The sequence below is a fragment of the Impatiens glandulifera genome, chromosome 9, assembly GCF_907164915.1.
Source record: "Impatiens glandulifera chromosome 9, dImpGla2.1, whole genome shotgun sequence".
In the NCBI taxonomy this organism is placed as follows: domain Eukaryota; kingdom Viridiplantae; phylum Streptophyta; class Magnoliopsida; order Ericales; family Balsaminaceae; genus Impatiens; species Impatiens glandulifera.
In genome coordinates, this window is record NC_061870.1 from 25850520 (window position 1) to 25873154 (window position 22635).

Genomic DNA, 22635 nt, shown 5'->3' on the forward strand with positions numbered 1-22635 from the left:
TCCGTCTGTTTAAACAACCATTTATATTTAATTTAACTAATCTTTTATAAATTAAAAAAATAAACCCAAAACTTTTGCTTACAAAATGTTAGTAGTAAAATTATACTGAAAAGCTATTTTGATGATCTGTAATTGAATCCGAATGAGATTAGTGAGGGTACTTTTGGTATTGCGGACTTTATTATAATATTATAGAGTTAAAAATCATATAAAATAAAGTAAAGTTAAATAACAGAAGCATGTAAGTTGTAACATTTCATTTCATTTTCATTATTATTATTATGAAGCTTAGTTTTTAATCACCCTTATAAGGGGAAGTTACAACATGCTCAGATTGAGACTTAACAATGAACTGTGGTCCCGTTACAAAGAAACTACTCCATAGTTCAGATAGAACAATCTCGAGAAGATGGTCTGACCATATATCATAAACATATGGGTCGTTAATAGTGGCTGTTATCTTCTTCACCATCTCCTGTTTTGGACCTGGAGCTCGGGCATGAAGAGCTAGAGTTGAAGTTGGAATCTTCATACTTTGATCATTGGCTGAACGAAACAGAAAATCATCATCTACTGGCTTCTTATCCTTCACAACAGTTTTGGGTACAGTTACAAAAGCTTGATCAACAGCAACTACAATTGGAGTGAGCACTTGAGATGAAGAAGATGATGAACTGGAAGTTCTTCTCTTTCGACGGTTTCTTCTGCATTTCTCTTTACCTGATGACGAAGAAGGAGGAGGAGGTGGTGGTGTTGTTGTTATTTCAGGGGATTTGATCAAAGGTTCAATCTTTATGGCCTTCGGTGGTTCTTCTACAGGTTTTGACAAGTCATTTGCACCAGATGATGATGATGATGATGATTGATCCAAGTTAGAAGCTTTTTCAGCTAATTGTGGAACAGGGATAGAGTTTATTCTTCTTCTTTCCATCAATTGCGGATGAACAACATAAAAGGCAAGAGGGATGACGATCAAGACAACAAGACATGCTTTCTTGTACCTGGACCAGAATACAACTGCCACATCCTGGTTCAGCTGCAATTCTAAATTCACTTCTTCAAATTTGGCGAACAACTCCAAACAAGCCTCGTTTTCAGTTGGAAACCAGCATTCACCCGTGTTCAAGATCAGCTGCATTAAACTGTCATGGGACCGGAACCGGACTGAAAGAAATACGACCTCTATGCTGTCGATAACTTCAGTCCTCCAGCTTGCAATAAACAAATGATCTGAAGTAACATCGCTAGGTTCCAACAGTGAAATCATACAGAAGCCATTACTGTATCCAATAATATGATTAACAACAGCACAGACACTTAATAACTCAAATTTTGATCCATAATCCAATAACTCTGAAGAATTCCTTTCTAGATCAGACATCATTGCAGCATTAGATTGAATAGAATAAGTTGTTCCTTCTCCTTCAAGTTCAACCACATTCATCAAATGAAACCCACAATTACATGCAGCATGGCTCAACAGTGATGTACATAACAGAGCCATCAGAAAGAACAATGCTTTTCCATGTTTAACCCTACAAATCAAGATCAAATTCAAGGCGTTATTACTTATGATAATGATACTAAACAACAAAAGAAGATAAAACCAATTCCGGAAAGACATCCAAAAGAAGATACCGCTTATTAAATACCCTATTTAATACTCTGTTTTTTTTTTTTGGATACATAGAAGAATGCAAAGAAAAACAGGTTTAAGACGCTTTTAACAAGTCATTTTCAAACAAATGAACTGATAGAGAAGACGAGGATAGATAGGGAAAAAATTGTTACTTAGAATCAGCGATCGTCAAGGTATAAGACTCCTCCATGGCTGCTGGCTGCAGCAAAAACATCAGAATCCTTCTCTCCTTAACCTGACTCACGATGGGTTTTCTACAACTAGGGTTTCAATCCTTGCTTAGCTTACTCAAGATGAACCCTGAAAACTGAGAATGCAGAGCAGAGGAAAAGCTCAAGCACCTGAAATGATGACAATGAATATGAATGGCTTGAGAGAAAGAACGGCTGAAAAAGAAGAGAGGAGGGGGTGAGAGATAAATACAATGGGGGAGAGTTATAGTAAGTGACCAAATTACCCATCTACTACTTTTGGTTTATACATTAACAGGGATTTAACTCGGTTAAATTTGTCGCGTAGTTAACACGCTGTCACTTAACACGCCGTTAAAAATGAGACGTTAGTTTGTTAGTTTAAATGAGTCAACTAAAATTCTGAATTTATGGTTGTTAAAGACAACTTTAATTAAGTTAGAAGACTTATCGACTCGACTTAGGTTAGAAGAGCATTATTGAAAATGACACGAAGATAGTTTAGTCATTGTAAACGAAGGCGTCTTATTTGTGGTTGAATTTTGAAGACAAATTTAAAGGTCACTACTCATCATTTAACCCTACCCTAAGTAATTCAAATAATACCACATTAATTCGATTAGGATAACACGTGTTTAATTAATGCTCGATCGATCAGATCATTCTTATCCAAACAACTTTATCGTATATTGTCACACTTGTATTAATGTATGTTCTTTCAACTTTTAATTTTATTTATGTTAAAATGTCATAATTATTTGCAAGTTTTTGAATATATATTGCTTCCACTTTAAATTTAATTTAGGTTAAAAGTGTCATTTATATATGTATTAAGATAATGTGTCAATTAAGTTCAGCCACTCTATTGTGAGTCTCCACTTAATCTACCGGATTTGAATGTATTGAGAAAATTAGTTATTTCAAAAAAATTATATTAAAGTGATGATACATGCTTTTTTTTCTTCTTCTTTTATCTATTTTTTTATAATAATTTTACCATCATTATTTATTTATTATTTTATAATCATATACTAATAATATTTTTATTTATCATTTAAATAATTAATGGGAATGTAATATTATAAGATTATAATTAATATTTTCATGCTATTGATGTGAATTTATTTTATTTAATTTAAATATGATTATTTAAATGTAAATAAAATATAATAGCAAATTAAAAATATATTTATTATTTAATGTAGATTTGTTTTTTGAATGGTTGTAGTATAAAAACTCCAACCAATAACTTGATAGATTTTTTATTAATAAAATTTAATAATAATAAAAAATAAACTTCACTTTTGAAATATGATAGGTAAATTGAAATATTTGTTATGACCAATTGTGTTATGGAAATGACTTGTATTTCCTTCGTAGGGTTGCTCACAAAGGTTATTTAAAACATTTGGTCATTTATAAACTCTAAAATCGATTATTTATTTGAAATTTGTTTATTTTAAAAATCTATTAATTGTATATTACTATTATTTATATATATATAACTAAATATGAAATTAATGTATTAAATAATAATAAATAAATAATAGTTACAATATTAAGTAATTAGTTCATTTATTTAAATAAATAATAACTTATTTTGAATTTGTAAATATAAAATAGGGTCGAAAAAATTATCGATATTATTAGTATATCGAAAATACCATACAATTTTTATTGAAATATCAATTTTTTCAATATACAAAAAAAAGTTAAAATATGGTACAAATACCAAAATTATTGATACGATACTGAATAACCAAAATAATATATAATAATATAATATAATATAATAAAGAAATAAAGAATAATTAATAAAATAATTATGATTTAATTTCCATTTCAGAGATTAGAGTAATGTCGCGACTCGCGATTATAAAATTTTAAGCAAGTTCAAATTGTCATCAATTAATCAAGTAATTTTTGTAAAATTTATTTCTTTTTTCGAACATATTTTATGTTCAACTTTAAATGCATTTATTTGGTCTCTAAATCATTTTTTTAATGTGTAACTCCCAAAAACCCTTCTCCCAAAAGAGTTTGATGTTCAAAAAATTTCTATATCGGTTTACATATCAAAATCTTTTTTAATAAAACATTATTTTAAAAGGTTTATATAAATATGTCCTAACATCTTAAAATTAATATAATAATAATTAATTTTGATCAAATTTTAAATAATCTTTTAAATTTGAAATAATCAAATTAAAATTTAATTTAAAGAAATATGTATTTTAAATTAATTAAAAATAATTAATTTAAAAGATCATTTATTTGATAAGAGTCGACAATTGATTTTAAAATCAATAAATTATACGTCTACAAACGTATTTTTGACTAGAGTCTCTTTTTGGTTCGATGTTTAGTGATACTCAGAAACGAGTTTTCAAGCTATATCCTCTATACCCGTTTAAAAAACGGCTTCTACTTTATAAAATTTTGGCTCTTGAAAACTTGGTTTTATTACATTTTATTTAACCAATTATTCTTCAGATCCTAGACATGCACAAGTTTTTTCCTAGTATTTAAAATTGTAAAAAAATATATTTAAATTCTGGTACCTAAGGTTGATGTCGATGATTAACGAGGAAAGACCTTTGAAGGCATTAGGATCTAAAAATAATTCTCAAACAGGTCTTTATCAAAAAAAAATTATGAAAATATTTTTTGTGAAAATATTTTGAAATAGTTTTCAATTTTTTTTTTTAGATTTTTAGAAAATGGTCGGGGGCTTCAAAATTAATTTTGAAATTTAAAAATTTATTACGTTTTATTTAATCAATTTATTTCAAAAAATTTTAAATTTTAAATTTAAAAATTCCAACCATACAAGTCCATCGGTTGCTTCGGTCTGGGGTGCGCTTTCCTCAGTCTCGGGTCGAGGTCTATTGGTTGGGGTGCGGGAGCTTCTCAGTTTGGGTGCGAGAGCTTCTCGATCTGGGTATGAAAGACTATCGGTCCTAGGCTAACTCTAGGCTAAATTTCCATCGGTCTTGGGCTATCATTGGGTTAACTTTCTTCGATCGTCAAGAACATCAAACTGCAAGTTTGGTATTTTTGACTAGGGCTTTAATTTTTTTATCCAAGGACATGAGAAGCTTTGACTGGTATCAAGAATCACCTATAACTTCATCCCGATGTATCATTCGATCTGGATGATGTTCAATTTATCTCAACCAATTTTGAGGTCAAAAAATAGGTTTTGGGATTTTGAACTTTAATGAAGCGTATATGTTGAATGAAACCAAATCATGAACATTGGTTGTTCATTTTAATTAATTCAAGAATTGAATTTTTATTTTTTATACAAAAAATTAATTTTTGATCAAACATGATCGGGATGCCTTGAAATTGGTTTCAATTTGTTCCTAATATCAATGGAAACATGTTGAGAAATTTTTTGGTTGCTGTTCTTGAGTAATAGAATAAAACCCGATTTTGAACAAATTTCAATATCAAATTTGGGTATTTCTAATTTAGGTTGATTAATTTAGTTTTATTTCACTAGAGAGCTTATAAATGATTATAGAATCGTTTTCCAATCAAGAAATCATACAATCATGCAGTATGTAAAACTGGTCGAATTGAAATATAAGATTTCAATTTATACTTGTAAATCGATTTACAGTATGATTGGAAGTTTACTATGAGTTAGAGAACACTTCTTAACTCTTTTAGAAGCTTCATAAATGCTTAAATCAAAGCCTTATTGTCTTACACGAAACTTTAGAAATTTCAGAAAGTTTGAAGATCTTTACTGTCGCATTTTCGTTTGAGCTTGATTAAGAGGTGGAGAGTGAATCTCTTGTCTTCAGTTTGCATAGAGGATGCTATTTATAGGCTCCCAAGGTCGGTTCATCGACCAAGTCGACTTGATTTGGTCAAAAGACCATTGGTGGTCTTTTGTTTGATCTCCGACCAGTTACCCTTATAAGCAATGATATTGCCTCAAAGTGTAGGGGAAATGATCATCGGAGTAAGGTGATCATTTTACCTTTTGAACGGAGTCAAACAGTGGAAAAATGACAAAATTCAATCTTTGAAAAACAAAGATGAAAGTTTGTTCTTATCTAGTTCGTCGTCGCGAGAAAGAAGACAAACCAGGCAAAACGACGTCGTTTCAAGCCAAAAATCGAATGCGGGACGCTCCGTCCGCATTCCATTGGCGATGGGCGATCCGCGCGCATTTGGGTTGATGTAGTTGTAGGCGCGCGAAAGCGTCCTACTTTCGCTGAAGCGGGCTATGCGGTTGGCTTTTGGGCGTTGAATGATAATCCAATGCTCATCTCATGGCTGTGTGGTCTACTGCTATAATTTCTTCTATTTCGTCTTCATCAGATTTCAACATTTTTTCCAGCCTTGAAGTTTGTTTGAAATTAAATTTTTTTCATTTTTTTTTTTCAATTTTCACCATATAAAATATTTTTAATAAATATTAAATTAATTTTTTTTATTTATTTTATTTTATTTTGTATATGTTTAGGTTTAATAAATGATTTATTTGAGATAAAATGTATATATCATTTAACCTAAATTATTTATTTTAATCTCTTTGATTTTTTTTAATTAAATTGAGATAAAATGAGTACAACATTTATTCTAATTTTTATTTTATTTTTATTCTTAGCCTTTACTTTAATTAATTGAGATTTAATTATTACAATAATTAATCACATTTAATTATTTAATCATGTTATTCGCTTTAATTTTAATTATTTTGATTTTGTTTAATCAAAATAATTATAAATTGAGTGAGTGAAATTTTATACATAAACTTTCGATAATATATAAATTATGAATAAAGTAAATACGTTATCGAACCATCATAATATAAAATGAGTGTAGGCTTGAAAAGAAAGAAAAATTAATTGTGCTGATTAAAACAAATGAAGTACAAAAATAATAACATGAGATAATCGGACCATTTATAAATTTTGCCACACAATAAATATAAATATTATTATTTTTAAATAGACGAATATATACCAACTTCGTAACAAATTAAATATTTTGTACCGAACTAGTTAATATATTTTTTTAGCATGAGCTTCATAGCCGTTATGAATTCACACAAAATAATAAGTTTGCTTATAGTATTATTAATATATATATATATATTAATATATATATATATATATATATATTACTATATATTTAATGATGCTTAATTTTGAAAGTGTCCGGATTGCCGGGTCGAGAGTTATGATTAATTTGGATATATGTGAGAGTAAATGGATACTTGGGGTCGGATTCTGGGTTGACCCGCCCATAAACTTAAAACGGTTAAAAATAAAATTAAAAATGTTATAGGTATGTTTTGAACTCGCAACCTAACAAAAAGAAATATATCTCTTTAACCAACTAGGCTAATAACACTTTGATAAACGTGGGACGTTGTAACAATATAAGTTCAACTTTTTAACTAACTAATATATATATAACTCTCGATCCGACAATCTAAACACTTTCAAAATTAAGCATCATTATATATAAGCGGTCGAGGCGGCCGCCTAGGCGGTAGGCGGTCCAACACCGCTCCGCCTATACATGAGGCGGTCAGATTATTTAATTATTTATTATTTATAATTAATTAATTACTAATATTAATATATATATAAATTCAATAAAAACACTCTTTATCTCCCACTATTTATATAAATTTTGAAATGATTCTTTACAATTCAATTCATTTATCTTCTTCTTTTCCGTTTCTTATCTCATTCACCTCATCTCCCTTATCATCTACATATTATTCGATCATCTAAACATCTATCTCTTCTTCAGCTCGTCTACATACTTATTTTTGTTAGATGTTACTATGTTAGAGAATATTAATTTAGCTTTTTGATAAAATCATAATTATAGAACATCTTTATTATATTTATATTTAAATTTATTTATATTGAACCGCTTAGACACCGCCTAAGCACCGCCTAGACACCTGAGGCAGTAGGCAGTCACTTACCGCTCCGCCACCGCCTACCGTCATTTAGAACACTGATGATGCTTAATTTTGAAAGTGTCTGAATTGTCGAATCGAGAGTTGTGGTTAATTTGGATATATATATATGTGAGAGTCAATGGATATTTGAGTCGAATTTTGGGTTGACTCGCCATAAACTTAAAACGGTTAAAAATAAAATAAAAAATGTTATATGTATGTTTTGAAATCGCAACCTAACAAAATAAGTACAAATTTTTAACCAACTTGGCTAATAACACTTTTTATTTTAATTTAACACCAAATTTGATAAACGTGGGACGTTGTAACAATATATTTTTATCCGTGTGCATCGCACGAGAATCTTTATAGTTCTATAAAATAATGTTATACCAAATAATATGAAAATTTGCATCAAGTTTTTTATACTTATTTTAATAATATTGGTCATGTTTAAAAATATAACTAATTTGAATGGATAAATATTTATTAAATTTATTAATATATATAAAATTAAATTATATTTTATAATATTATTTTATTTAAATTAATATTTAAGTAAGATATTAAAAAAAAATCAAAATAACTTTTTACATCAGCATTTCCATATTTCCATATTGGGCCTGAATCTATATTTCAAAAACTACCCAAATAATATAACCCAATTATATGTGAAAAATGGGAATTTCAATCCATCTGCACTCATATAAATCTTGATATAGTTCAATATAATTGATTTTGATAAACTCCCAACGTCCCACGTTGTAAAAATATAAGTTTAACTTTTTAACTAACTAATATATATATTTATATATATAGGGCCGGCCCTGGGGTAAGCCCGACAAACCCTCGGGCTAAGGCAGCCCACCCCCAAGGCAGCCCATTTATTAAAAATACTTAGGTTTTAATTAAATATATTATAATTTTGAACACCATTTTTTTATTAAATTTTTTAACTCGACCTAGGGCAACAAAAAAATATCGTGCTTTTTTCTAATGGGGCTGGGGCAGCCCAAAACTCGGGGCCGACTCTGTATATATATATATATATAATGATGCTTAATTTTAAAAGTGTCCAGATTGACGGGTCGAGAGTTGTGGTTAATTTGGATATATATGTGAGAGTAAATGGATACTTTGGTCGAATTCTGGGTTGACCCGCCATAAACTTAAAACGGTTAAAAATAAAATAAAAAATACTATAGGTATGTTTTGAAATCGCAACCTAACAAAATAAGTACAACTTTTTAACCAACTTGATTAATAACACTTTTTATTTTTAATTCAACACCAAATTTGATTAACGTGAGACGTTGTAACAATATATTTTTATCCGTATGTATCGCACGTGGATCTTCCTAATTCTTTTATTAAATCCACTATGTCAATGCAAAGTGCAAACATCAAAGTTCATTCAATGAAATTTAAAACTGAAACCACAACTACAAATTTTAAAAATTAATTACCTTTTTAGAATTTAACTTAATGATTTTATTTTATTTTATTTTAAAATATAAAATATTTTGAAATTAAATAATTCTATTTATAATAGGTAAAATCAATAATAATTTTTAAAATAAAATATTTTCAAATAATGATTTAGATTTTAGATGTTTTAAATAAAATTAATTATATATAATACTTTTTTTTGTTTGATTATTTTCTGGACAAGAAGATATATATTATCCAATAAGGCTCATTTTTTTCAAATTTAGGGCCCATTCAGTATTCAGTTATAAGGCCCATTAAAATTATGCTTATATTAATGGAAACTACATAATATGAAATTCTCAACCTAACAACACTTACAACTCCAATTTTGATTTCAATTCGTAAAAAAACGGTAGTCAAAACCCTACATTAGCATAACATTACATTGACATTCCAGATTTAAAATACTTCATACAAAAATGCAACATGACAAAAAAAAAATCGTTGACAATTCGTCAACACTATATTTCAATATCTTCAATTCAGTGATAAATTTTCAACCAGATGAATTGAATTCCAGATTTAGTGATGAAGTAGTAGAGTTCCTTATACTTAGTTATGCTTTTATATCCTAAAGATAATTTTAAATTATTTAAGGATGAGATATTTGTAAATTGGCTGAAAAGTATTATTCAAAAGATTTTAGTGAACAAAAAATACATTATTTGAGATCTTAACTCCGTAAGAATGAAATTGATGTTTCTCGATGAGAATTTTTAAAATATGTCTTCCATTAATGAATTGTGTCGCAAATTAGTTGAAACAAATAAGTCACAAAATTATAATTTGATTGATAGATTGATTTGAATTTTTTTACTTTATCAATTTCTACCGCTACTACAGAACAAGATGATTTATATTGAACGAGAGTTGGTTGAAAATATTAATTCAGATTTTATAATAAATGAATTTTATTCTATAAATAATATAAGTTGCAACTTAAATAATATGTAAAAGTTGTTAAATTTCATAAATTTTATTAATATTATTTTTACATTTTTAATAATACGAGATAAAATTTTAAAATTTTAAATTAAGTATTCTCTTCACTTTTAGATTTCATTTATTTATTTTATTTTAGTAGAATTATTCGTGTATCTATTCGATTAATATGCTCACTTGTTATAGGTAATAGTTCCATATCTATAATGTTTATAAAATATTAAAACTTTATAAACCAAGAAAAACAAATCTTGGATTTGACCAGTCACCGTCATGACATTCACTTAAATTTAAGCCGTTTTAATTAAGAATCGAAAATGTAATCTCTAGTCTCTTAATAATTATTCTCTTCACTTAAAAAAGTGAATTTAGATTATCGTGGTATCCTTAAAAACAAAATTCTACTTAATTATAATATTTAAGCATGAGAAGAGGGAAGAAAGAACATGCATTCCGCACTCCCAATAATCTAATAAAGATCAAAATAATTAGTAATTATTTAAACAACTTGCATTAATATTGTCCATTCTTTGTACATTATATAATATTAATCATGTTAGATCCTATAAAATATATATAGGGTGTTTCTATTTAAATGCATAATAATCATGATTAGTCTGAGAATCTTGAAAAGTTAGTAGAGCAGTCAACTTCTTCAAAAGTAAAAAAAAAAAAAAAAAAGGTGATTAAGCACTAGATCAGCTTAATTAAAGCCTTAAAGCACAATTAAATAAGTAATTAACTTGCCAGAAATGGCAATTACTTGCAAGTTAATTAATAATTAGCATTATCTCTCTTGATGATTTGATCACAGTACATATACAAACCATTACAAAAACAAGTTAAGGGTATCCTCAATCTTAAAATAATTAAAATGATAAATTATGAAAAATGATAAACTAATAAATGTTTGTGTCATACAGTCTAATGTATTAACAATGATATGTTACCGACATTAATAAGTTAATATAGTCTAAAACTATAGCGATTTTAAATTGAATCAACGTTGATATATATTTTTTGAAAAATGGTTAAAATCATTTTATTAAAATTTCAAAATGGGAGGATAAAAAATTTAGACAATTTTAGCTATAATTAAAAATGATAAAAATAATATGTTATATGTTAATAAAAAATAATTTAAAATGATATGTTATAATTTGATTAGTAACATGATATGTTATATTATACTCTATTTTAAAATAATAAATTAATATAAATTTTATGTTATAATTTATTAGTATAGCTGAATTAAAAAGAAAGTTTTATCACCGTTTGTTCCTCTTATATATATATATATATATATATTTTATTAGTATAGCTTAAGTAAAAGAGTTGTGTAACTCTGGGGCGGAGGGTGAGCTCCCCACCTAAATTAAAATCTTAAAATGAAATATTATATATATGTATTTCACATAAAACTTTTAGCCCAGATGGCTATGTAACTAGACTTTGAACCTTGAGGTCAGGTGATTAATCCCTGGCCTCATCTTTAAAATAGTTATTATTAATATTTTTTAATATTTATAATAATACATAAATTTTAATTAATATATAAATAAAGTATAAAAAATTATATATAAAATAATGTAAATCATATAATAATATTATTTATTTTAAAATTATATTTATATAATAATTATACATTATTTTTTATTTATTTCAATATAATTAATAATACAAATTATTTATAAGGGTATAATATAAAAATTAAATAATAATAGTGTTTTATATTTCTTAATTTTAGACTATTTCAAAAATTTATAATAAAATATAAATTAATATTAATAAACAAGTTAAAATAGTTAAATTGGTTTGATTCGGTATTTAAATAAAGAATTTGATATCCCTACTCAAAACCTAACAAATCTCCTAGAATTGATGGTGATGTAACTTATCTTAAACTTGATCAAACATTACGTATTCCGATATGGAAATATCCTTTTAATCAAAGGTGTTGTGCGGAATGCAAGAAAATGATGAACAATGAAGTGTGAAAATAAACAGATGAAGAGAGATTTCTGATTATGAAAAGATAAAGATAAAACAGATTACAACTAATGAAAAAGAATTGCAGCTATCTAAAGTCAGAAAAAAAATAAAACGTAAAACACCTAACTTAATAAGCATAACTGAATAAATGTGAAATAACTGAAATTATTAATTCCTATACTAAAGGCAAAACGTTACAAATCTCCACCTTGCCTTAGTATCACCCAACAAGAAAAGCCTTATCAGGCTACTTCCAACTGTCAACATTTAGCAAATCCAAACAATGAGTGAATTTACTAAGTGGGACCGGCTTCGTGAACATGTCAGCAGGATTATGATGTGTGTTGATCTTCTTCACTTTGATTCTCCTCTCAGTACGAAGAAAATGATAACGAACATCAATATGTTTGGTTCTATCATGATGCACTTGATCTTTGGCCAAACAAATAGCACTTAAGCTATCACAAAAAACAATTGCCTGATCATGATGGATACCAAGGTCACTGATTAATCCTTTCAACCATATACCTTCCTTGGCTGCTTCAGTTAGCGCCATATACTCAGCCTCGGTAGTGGACAACGTCACCGTCGACTGTAATGTTGCCTTCCAACTAACCACAGAGTCACCAAGAGTGTAAACATAACCAGTCATTGATCTTCTACCATCGATATCTGCAGCATAATCTGAGTCAGAATAACCAGTTACGAGACACTGATTATTACTCCCATAAATGAGACCAACATCGGATGTGCCTCTCAGATAGCGAAATATTCGCTTTACCGCTTGCCAGTGTTCCTTACCAGGTCGAGACATAAACCTGCTAACAACACTAACTGAATACGCAATATCAGGTCTAGTGCATACCATGGCATACATTAAACTACCTACCGCACTAGCATACGGTACATTAGACATGTATAACTTCTCAGCTTCAGACTGGGGTGCGAATGCAGACAAATGATCAGTAACAGCTGCAGGAGTATTGAGAGCCTTTGCTGTACTCATCCCAAAACGAGACAACATTTTCATAATATAACTCTTCTGTGAAAGAAATAGCTTCTTTTGAACTCGATCTCTTACTATTTCCATGCCCAGAATTTTTCGTGCTCCACCTAGATCTTTCATATCAAACTCAGAACTAAGAAGGTCTTTCAGCTTTTGAATCTCCGACATTTTCTTGGCTGCGATTAACATGTCGTCTACATACAGGAGTAAATAAATCAAAGAACCATCACTGACTTTGTTGTGATAGACACAACAATCATATGCACTCCTATTGTAACCATGTTCAATCATGAAATTGTCAAATCGCTTATACCACTGTCGAGGAGACTGTTTAAGTCCATACAAAGACTTCTTCAGACTACAAACATGTGTTTCCTTACCAGGAACAAGAAATCCTTTAGGCTGACTCACCAGTATATCCTCTTCAATCTCACCATGTAAGAAAGCCGTCTTCACGTCTAATTGCTCGAGTTCCAGATCCTGATGTGCTACTATAGCTAGTAGTACCCTGATAGAAGTGTGTCGGACTACAGGTGAGAATATCTCATTGTAGTCTACGCCTTCCTTTTGACTGAATCCCTTTGCAACTAATCGTGCTTTATATTTGGTCCCTTCAGCACTAGAGGTTCCATCTTTCCTTTTGAAAATCCATTTACACCCAATGACTCTTCTTCCCTTAGGTAAAGTAACCAGCTCCCATGTATTATTCTTGTGAAGTGATTCCATCTCCTCACACATGGCAGCAATCCATTGCGCAGAATCAGCACCATTAACAGCTTCATTGTAAGAAGATGGCTCGTTATGTATGACATCTTCAGCTACCTAAAGTGCATAACTTACCATTTCTTCAGTATCATTTATAGAGGGACTGATTGTCCTACTTCCAGGACCAGTTGAGATCTTTCTTCCCTCGATTGAATGAATTAACCTGTCAGGAGCTTTAATTTGCCTTCTAAGTCGTGTTGCAATGTCAGATTGACTTTCAGGTGCTCCAAATTGATAAACTTCCTCAGATGGCTTATCAGTATCGTGTGTCATGTCAGTTGTCCCTTGAATTGGAGCCACCTCAAGCTCCACCTGTTTCTCGGTATTATTATTTTCTCCAGAAAGTGATGGCTTGATAGAGGAGTTAAGTATAAACTTCTCATTAAAGGTGACATCCCTGTTGAGGATTACTCTACCTTCAGAAGATGACCAGATTCTATATCCCTTGACTCCATCTCCATAGCCCATGAAAATACCCTGTTTTGCCCTTGGTTCCAACTTTCCTTCATTAACATGATAGTAAGATGTGCACCCAAAGACTTTCAAATGAGAATAATCAACGACATTACCAGACCATACCTCGTAAGGGATTCTGCAATCAATCCCAGTGTGTGGTGCACGATTTATCAGATAGCAAGCTGTTAAGACAGCCTCGCTCCAGTACTTTCTAGTCAATCCCGCATTAGAGAGCATGCTTCTAACTCTCTCTAACAATGTTTGATTCACCCTTTCTGCTACACCATTCTGCTGTGGTGTACCTCGGACAGTGTGATGTCTTGCAATCCCCATATCCCTGCAGAACTCATTAAACTCAGATGAACAGAATTCAAGCCCATTATCTGTTCGCAGCCTCTTAACCTTCTTTCCAGTTTGATTCTCCATCAGTGCCTTCCAATGTTTGAAGGTCTTAAATACCTCGCTCTTATGTCTCAGAAGATACAACCAGGTCATCCTTGAGTAATCATCTATGAATGTTACAAAATAGCTATAACCTCCTATACCTTCAACTTGAGTAGGACCCCAGCAATCAGAGTGGATATAATCCAGTGTGCCCTTAGTTTTGTGAACTCCCTTACTGAACTTGCGGCGATGTTTTTTCCCGAAAATGCAGTGTTCACACAACTCAAGGTTGGTAACCTTGTGGCCAGATAGAAGATCTCGTTTGGACACAATTTGCATCCCCCTCTCCCCCATATGTCCAAGTCGCATATGCCACAACTTGGTTACATCAGGGTGCCGATTCACAGATTTGGATGCGACCGCAGCGGAACCTGTCAGCGTCTTACCTTGTAGTATATACAAGGTATTCTGTTTAATACCTTTCAGTATTATTTTTGAACCTTTACTGATGCACAATGTTCCTTCTTCACCGCTAAACTTGAAACCTTTAGCATCTAAAATGCCTAAAGATATTAAGTTCTTCTTCAGTTGAGGAACATGCCAAACGTCAGTTAGGGTCCGTATCTTACCATCATCAGTCAGAATTTTGATAGTCCCAATACCCACCGTTTTACATATGGCATCATTTCCCATGACAACGTTTCCACCATCATAATCTTCATAGGTATCGAACCATTCTTTGTTCGGACTCATATGATATGAACACCCTGAATCCAACACCCACGTATCAATAGGGTGTAGAGAAGCGTTAGCTACAAGGGCAATGTCCTCCTCCGAGTCGGTGTCTCTGTCTTTATGTGCTATCGCAGCCGTAGAATATTTGCACCTTTTCTTAGGACAATTATTCTTCCAGTGACTAGGTTCTTTACAATAATTGCAGATGTCTTTAGCATTAGGGCCCTTAGCTTTGTATTTCTGATCCTTCTTCTTTCCAGACCCTTTGTAGTTGACTGTGTTGGCAATCAACCCAGATGCTTGATTGTCTACAATTTCACCGCTCGCCTTATGACGCAGTTCTCTAGTATGAAGTGCTGACCGAACTTCCTCTAGAGTTACAGAGTCTTTACCCACAACGAACGATTGAACAAAATTTTCAAACGAGTTGGGTAAAGATACCAACAGAATTAATGCAGAATCTTCATCTTCGATCTTAACATCTATATTTCTCAATTCAAGTAATATAGTGTTTAACTTATCAAGATGTTCACGAAGAGACTTACCTTCAAGCATACGAAGACTAAACAGACGTTGTTTCAATAACAACTTGTTAGTCAGTGACTTTGTCATGTACAAAGCCTCTAACTTCGACCACAGACCGATTGCGGTATCTTCATCTGATACCTCAGTAATCACTTCATCAGCCAGACAGAGTAAAATTGTTGAGTGCGCCTTCTCTTCCAAGACCTCAAGCTCAGCAGTGATTTTACCAGAGGAAGACTCCTTTGCAGGACCTGCAACTATCTTCGCCTTTTCCTTCGACAATGGTGCCCAGACGCCTTGTTGTTTAAGCAAGGCTCGCATTTTGATCTGCCATAGACCAAAACTGTTTCGCCCTGTGAATTTTTCGATTTTCAGATTCATTGAAGACATTCTCTCGCCAGAAAACAAATAGTGATAATCTGATCGGATCTAACCCGCTCTGATACCAATTGTTGTGCGGAATGCAAGAAAATGATGAACAATGAAGTGTGAAAATAAACAGATGAAGAGAGATTTCTGATTATGAAAAGATAAAGATAAAACAGATTACAACTAATGAAAAAGAATTGCAGCTATCTAAAGTCAGAAAAGAAATAAAACGTAAAACACCTAACTTAATAAGCATAACTGAATAAATGTGAAATAACTGAAATTATTAATTCCTATACTAAAGGCAAAACGTTACAAAAGGGATGAAATTAGACGAGCTTATATCAAGATGAGGTCATATCAACCTATTAAGGATGAGTACCCGCCGACCAAATTTGGAAATCAAAATCGACGGTTCCAAAGTCATTGGTTTAAAAAATTTACTTGGTTAGAATACTCTCCTTTGAAAGATGTTGTTTTTTGTTTCCCATGTTTCTTGTTTGAACATAAGCAACCCCAAAAACCTACATTTACAATAGATGAATTCAAATATTGAAAACGAGTTAATGATGGGGATAAATCCTCTTTTGTTATGCATATATGATGTAATATTTCACCACATAATAGGGCAGTTGAATATCTTGATAATCTAATGAATATCCTTGTCATATTGAAAAACAAAATAACAGATTACGGCTTACAACAATTATTGAAAACGCTTGGTGGCTCACTTTGTAAGCGTATGCATTGAGAGGACATGACGAGTCTCCATCTTCTAATAATCGTGAAAATTTTATTGGAAAAAAAGCGGAGTATAGAAAGTTACATTTGAGATGCAAGTTGGTGTCAACCCCAGGTAATTTTTCATCCTGGCTCCGCCCTTGGTGTAACTGCTTTTAATTTTTAAGTCTTTATGGAAGTCAATTTTCATCTTTTAAAAAAAATATTGAATCAACATGATAGGTTATATTATACTCTATTTTAATAATTATTTTAAGTAATAAATTAATATAAATTTTATGTTATTGGTTAATAATATAGTTCAAGTAAAAATGTTTTATCAATACTTGTTGGTCTAATTTTTTTATATTTCCTTTTTAAGTCTGGGTCGAATCCAAGTCACTCAGAGTTAGCAAGAATATTGTCGGATCGAATCAGGGTCACCCGCGTGACAGTTAAAATATTTACACACGCATAACAGTTAAAATATTTACCACTATACTACAAAAACGTCGGCGAATCGTCTTCTTCTTGGCATTTCTTGAGTTCCAATTTGATCATGAACGTTGCCGGGATGGAATTCAGTCACCAACCTTACAAGCATTATTACTTATCACTATTCTAAAACAAGTTTTTTCTTTTTTTATTTTTATTTTTATAATAAGAGTTTGTTTGTTTCACTAATAAATTAATTTTCAAAAAATCCGACTAAATTGGTATGTTTTTATTAAATTATTAACTAGAATATTATCGTAGTTATCAAGTATCGGACGAGGACGAGGCATTATAGTAAGTAGAAAGAATACTTACTATATTACAACGACTTGTTATATAAATATATTTTTTTTGAGAAAAAGAGTTTGTTTGTTTTACTAATAAATTAATTTTAAAAATACAAGCTCTTATCCTCACAAAAAGAATAACACAGGTTTGATTTCATTTTTAACGTTTTGTGTTGAATCGGAGAGCCACTGTGAATGTTATTTTAGTTTTCCTTAATTCAAAAAAAGACTAATAAATTAATTTAATAAAAATTAGGCTGGAATCAAACCCAGGTCACCCGCGTGACAGGAGCGAATACTTACTACTACACTAGAAAGACATTTTTTTAGAATAAGAGATGGTTTGTTTCACTAATAAGTTAATTTTCAAAAGTTCAGGGCAGATCCGGACCTGCTGTGTAATAAGTGAGGCAATTGCCTCAGGCCCAAACATTCAACTAAATAGTGTTTTTTATTTTTATTTTTTTGGATACAAATTAAGTTAGGGCTTATCATTGATAGGTTATCAATTATTATTTATCGCACGATTTCCATTTATCAACAAAATCAAAGTAAAAAAAGAAAAAAATAGAACAAGCATTCTGGAAAAAGAAAATGAAACACTTCCCCCAAACCCCAAGCCCGTCGTCGATCCTCTAGCTTGCCGGAATCGGAGCAGAAAACTCGATCGTCTCCTTCCCCGAGCTCTTGGGGCTTTTTCTCTCGTTCCAGCCTTGTTTCTCGGCACTGCGCCACTGCCCACTAGAGTTCTTCCTCCGATTTCGGTGAGATTTTGGTTCGATTTACTTGATTATTTTTGGTTGTTGAGGACTTGTCTGGTGGAATGGTGGATTCACAATCTGTATCTTACATTATTGCATATCGGAAGTGCAACATTGTGGTTAATCATAGATTCATAAAATGTTGGTTAATCTATAAATTTTTAATGCAGATTAGCATTTAGAATTTTATCAAGCATGCCTCCTATAAGAAATCAATTGTTTGAGACAAAAAAAAAGAAAAAATAAAAGGAAAATGTTTTAATTCAAAGCCAAGTAGGAAGCCTTAATAAATATTTCACAAGCGATCAAATAGTAGAGAAAGTGAACCAGAATGACATCGATGATAAGTTGAATCAGTGGCGGACCTACAAGGGGGGCCTTGGGGGGCCCGGGCCTCCCCCAACCAGGGTAAAACTTTGAAAATATTATATATATATATATATATATTTATCAAATAAGGCTTTGCCTGAGTGGTTTTGGAGCTGAAATCTATAGTAGAGGTCAGGTCATCAAACCCTGCCTCTTAATAAAAAAATATAAATAAACTAACCCTTCCTTTTATAAAAATTAATAAAAAAAACTAATTCATAATTATAGTATTCTAATTTCAAATATAATAAATCATATAATATTATTATTTATTTTAAAACTACATTTATATTATAATTTATTTATATATATATATATATATTTGATTAATTTTAATATAATTAATAATACAAATTACTTATAAATATAAGGGTAAAATAACCATTTATATAAATATAAGGGTAAAATATTATTTTATATTTCTTAATTTTAAATTATTTTAACAAATAAATGTATTTGTTATATTTTATTTAGGGGTTGTGACACATATTTATTTTTAATCATTTATTTTATGTAGGATATAAAATAATGAAGATGTTTTATAAACAAATTTGTACTTCTACATCACATGATCAGCATGAGTCTTCTCAATCAATTAATGAGCCTACTAATGAGTCTAATGTTACTGATCAAATATACATGGTTAGAATATAGCATATCAAAAGATGCATCATTTTGTTTTTGGTGTTATCTTTTCAAACCTTTAAATAGAGAAAACGTAGATGATACATTTATAGGAGATGGGTACAAAAATTGGAAAAGAGCATTAGAAAGATTCAATCGTCATATGAAAACTTCAAATAGTTGTCATAATGAAGCTAGAATTCAATTTGAATCATTTTAAGATCAAAGACATAACGTGAGAAACGTTTTACGTACACATGGTCGTGATATAGAAATAAATTATCACACATGTTTAACGACAATATTTGATGTAACACGCTTTCTATTGAGGCAAGGATTACCTTTTCGAGGACATGATGAGTCAAGTAGTTCATCAAATAAAGGAAATTTTCTTGAATTGATTGATATAGTCAACATAATGAAGATATTTGTCTTCTTTTGTACCGACTCATGAACAAGAATAATTTAGTAATTGTGCTTATTAGTATTTTTATGTAATTATCGAGTAAAATTTTAATTAAAAAATGCATTTATTTGATAGCCAAAAAATGCTACGTTATTAGATATTTGGCCCCCCCGAGAAAATATTTCTGGGTCCGCCACTGAGTTGAATGATCGGAACATGGTGAATTGAATGAACTTCGCAATGAAGACCCAAAACAGTCTGAAAATGAGAACGATGTAAGTATGCCTAAAAGTGACACTGATGGAGATATAAATCAAAAGATTTTGTTTCTTTAAATGTTGATGATCCAGGAAATTGGGACAAAATGCAAAATATTAGGGACTTTTTGGTTGAAAGTGGTCCTAAAAGATATGATCATGTTACAAATACTATTATATTTAAATCGATAAAAAATATATGTATAAATATTAAGTTTTGAGGGCACCAAGTTTTGTGCTCGCCTCAGGCCTCGAAGTCTCAGGTCCGGCATTGGTTAAGGGCTTGTTTGTTTTAATTAAATAGAGTATACACGTAGTTGTGGGGGATAAACTCATGTCACCCGCATGATAGATGGAAATCTGTATCATTTAACTACAACGAATTTTTTAAAAATCGTCAAGTCGTTGCTTGTTTCATTTCATTAAATTATTAACCAAAAACTTATCGCCGTTGCCGGGGATCGAACCCGGGTCACCCGCGTGACAGGCGGGAATTCTTACCACTATACTACAACGACTTGTTATTTTTTTTGAGAGAATAAGAGTTTGTTTGTTTTACTAATAAATTAATTTTCAAAAAAACGTCTAACCTTGGGGATTTTTTGTTTTTATTAAATTATAAACCAAAATATTAACTACGTTGCCGGGAATCAAATCAACGTCACCCGCGTGACTGACGATAATATTTATCACTATACTACAACACTTGTTATTCCTTTATGAGAATAAAAGTTCGTTGTTTTTATTAATAAATTAATTTTCAAAAAAACCCTCAGCTCTTGGCATTTGTTTTCATTAAATTATTAACCAAAATGTTAACACGGTTGTTGAGGATTGAACGGAAGTCACTTGTGTGACAGGCGAAAATACTTCCAACTATACTAAAATGACATATTATTCTTTTTATTGAGCTTAATTGTTTTAGTGATAAGTTATTTAGAAAAAAACCGTAGCTCAAAAAGGGCTTGTTTGTTTTTGTTAAATCATTAACTAAAATATTAACGTGGATGTCTGGATCGAACTTGTGTCACCGCAGGCGAAATACTTACCCCTCTTTGGTGAGAATAAAAAGATTATTTGTTTCAGTAATAAGTTGAAGTTAAAGGACTGGATTCTAATTAAGTGGGAGATGAGAGTTGTGTTAATTTAAAAAAAAACGATAAGATTATAAAGATTTATTTTAATTTTAGTTTAGTTCCGCTGTAGACAGTAAGACACCACTTTCTTTATGTAATTATTAAAAGACATCAAGGTTGTGCCAACATTAATCATGCTTTTTATATAAAGTAACTAATTAACCGTCAATTATATTTGTGGGCTCCAAATGATTACTATTTTAAAAAACATTCATGTCGAATTAAAAGACTGCGGCTCAGTTATAATATTAAGTTATGTTTTAAGTTAGAAGTATATAATTCAATTTGAATTGAATTATTATTTTTTAATAAATTTTTTATAAGAATTATGACTTAGAATAATATAGGCGGTGACTTATTACTATTCTCCTCACCGTGAGAAAGCAGAAAAGTCTTTTTTATTAAAAAAAAAAAAGAAAAAAAAATTAACTCCCCTGTTTCAGAGAACAAGGGAGTGAAGAGTGTTGACAGGAGAGCATCCAAAATCGTGAAAAATCTGCTTTGGTTGAAACATTTAACTTGGAATGTAAAAATAATTAAATTTGTTAATAATATAGTTACAGAATATTGATAATAAAAAAAATGAGGTTAATTTTGGAAAAAATCTGGTTCTATAAGTGCACTTCTATTTCTAGTTTTTACTTTTCAATTTCAACATAAATATCACATTTAATTTGGGAAAAACTTTCGTCCCAAAAATGAAAACGGAATAATAGTAACCGCAGTGAAATGCAGAATAATAGCATAAAAGGAAGAAGAACGAAATAACGATACAATAATCTTACACAGGTTTGGAATAACAATGTACTACGTTCTGTTTTTGGAGAATCGATTCAATATAGTTATAATAAAAATTACAAATTATAACTCTCTGTGTGTTCTAGATTTTAGTCTCACACACTCTTCTTGTTTACAATGTATATATATTTATATAGACTTTTAGAATTCATAATTAGGATAAAAATCATGTAATATATTTGACATCTCCACAATGATATGATCTCGTGGAGATTTAGTTGACATTTCCATAATAATAGGATTTGATTGACATCTTCACAATTGAGTCTCACATATCTTTCTTCCTTTTTTGTACCTAACATTGAGACACACCAAATTGAGTTTCAAAACCCTATGCCCAATTCCA

The 22635-nt window shown here is 30.5% G+C and overlaps 1 protein-coding gene and 1 non-coding gene across 2 annotated transcripts; both read right to left on the reverse strand.

Moving 5' to 3' along the window:
* Window positions 1–286: 286 nt before the first annotated feature.
* Window positions 287–2017, reverse strand: LOC124916791. Its single transcript, XM_047457553.1, has 2 exons — window positions 1792–2017; window positions 287–1535 (listed from the first exon to the last, which is right to left on the reverse strand). The coding sequence occupies exons 1-2, from the start codon at window positions 1851–1853 to the stop codon at window positions 296–298; spliced, it is 1302 nt and encodes a 433-aa protein (XP_047313509.1). The 5' UTR covers window positions 1854–2017; the 3' UTR covers window positions 287–295.
* Window positions 2018–20801: 18784 nt separating this feature from the next.
* TRNAD-GUC lies at window positions 20802–20873 on the reverse strand. Its single transcript has one exon. It is a non-coding gene; the product is annotated as a tRNA-Asp (tRNA).
* Window positions 20874–22635: the final 1762 nt, after the last annotated feature.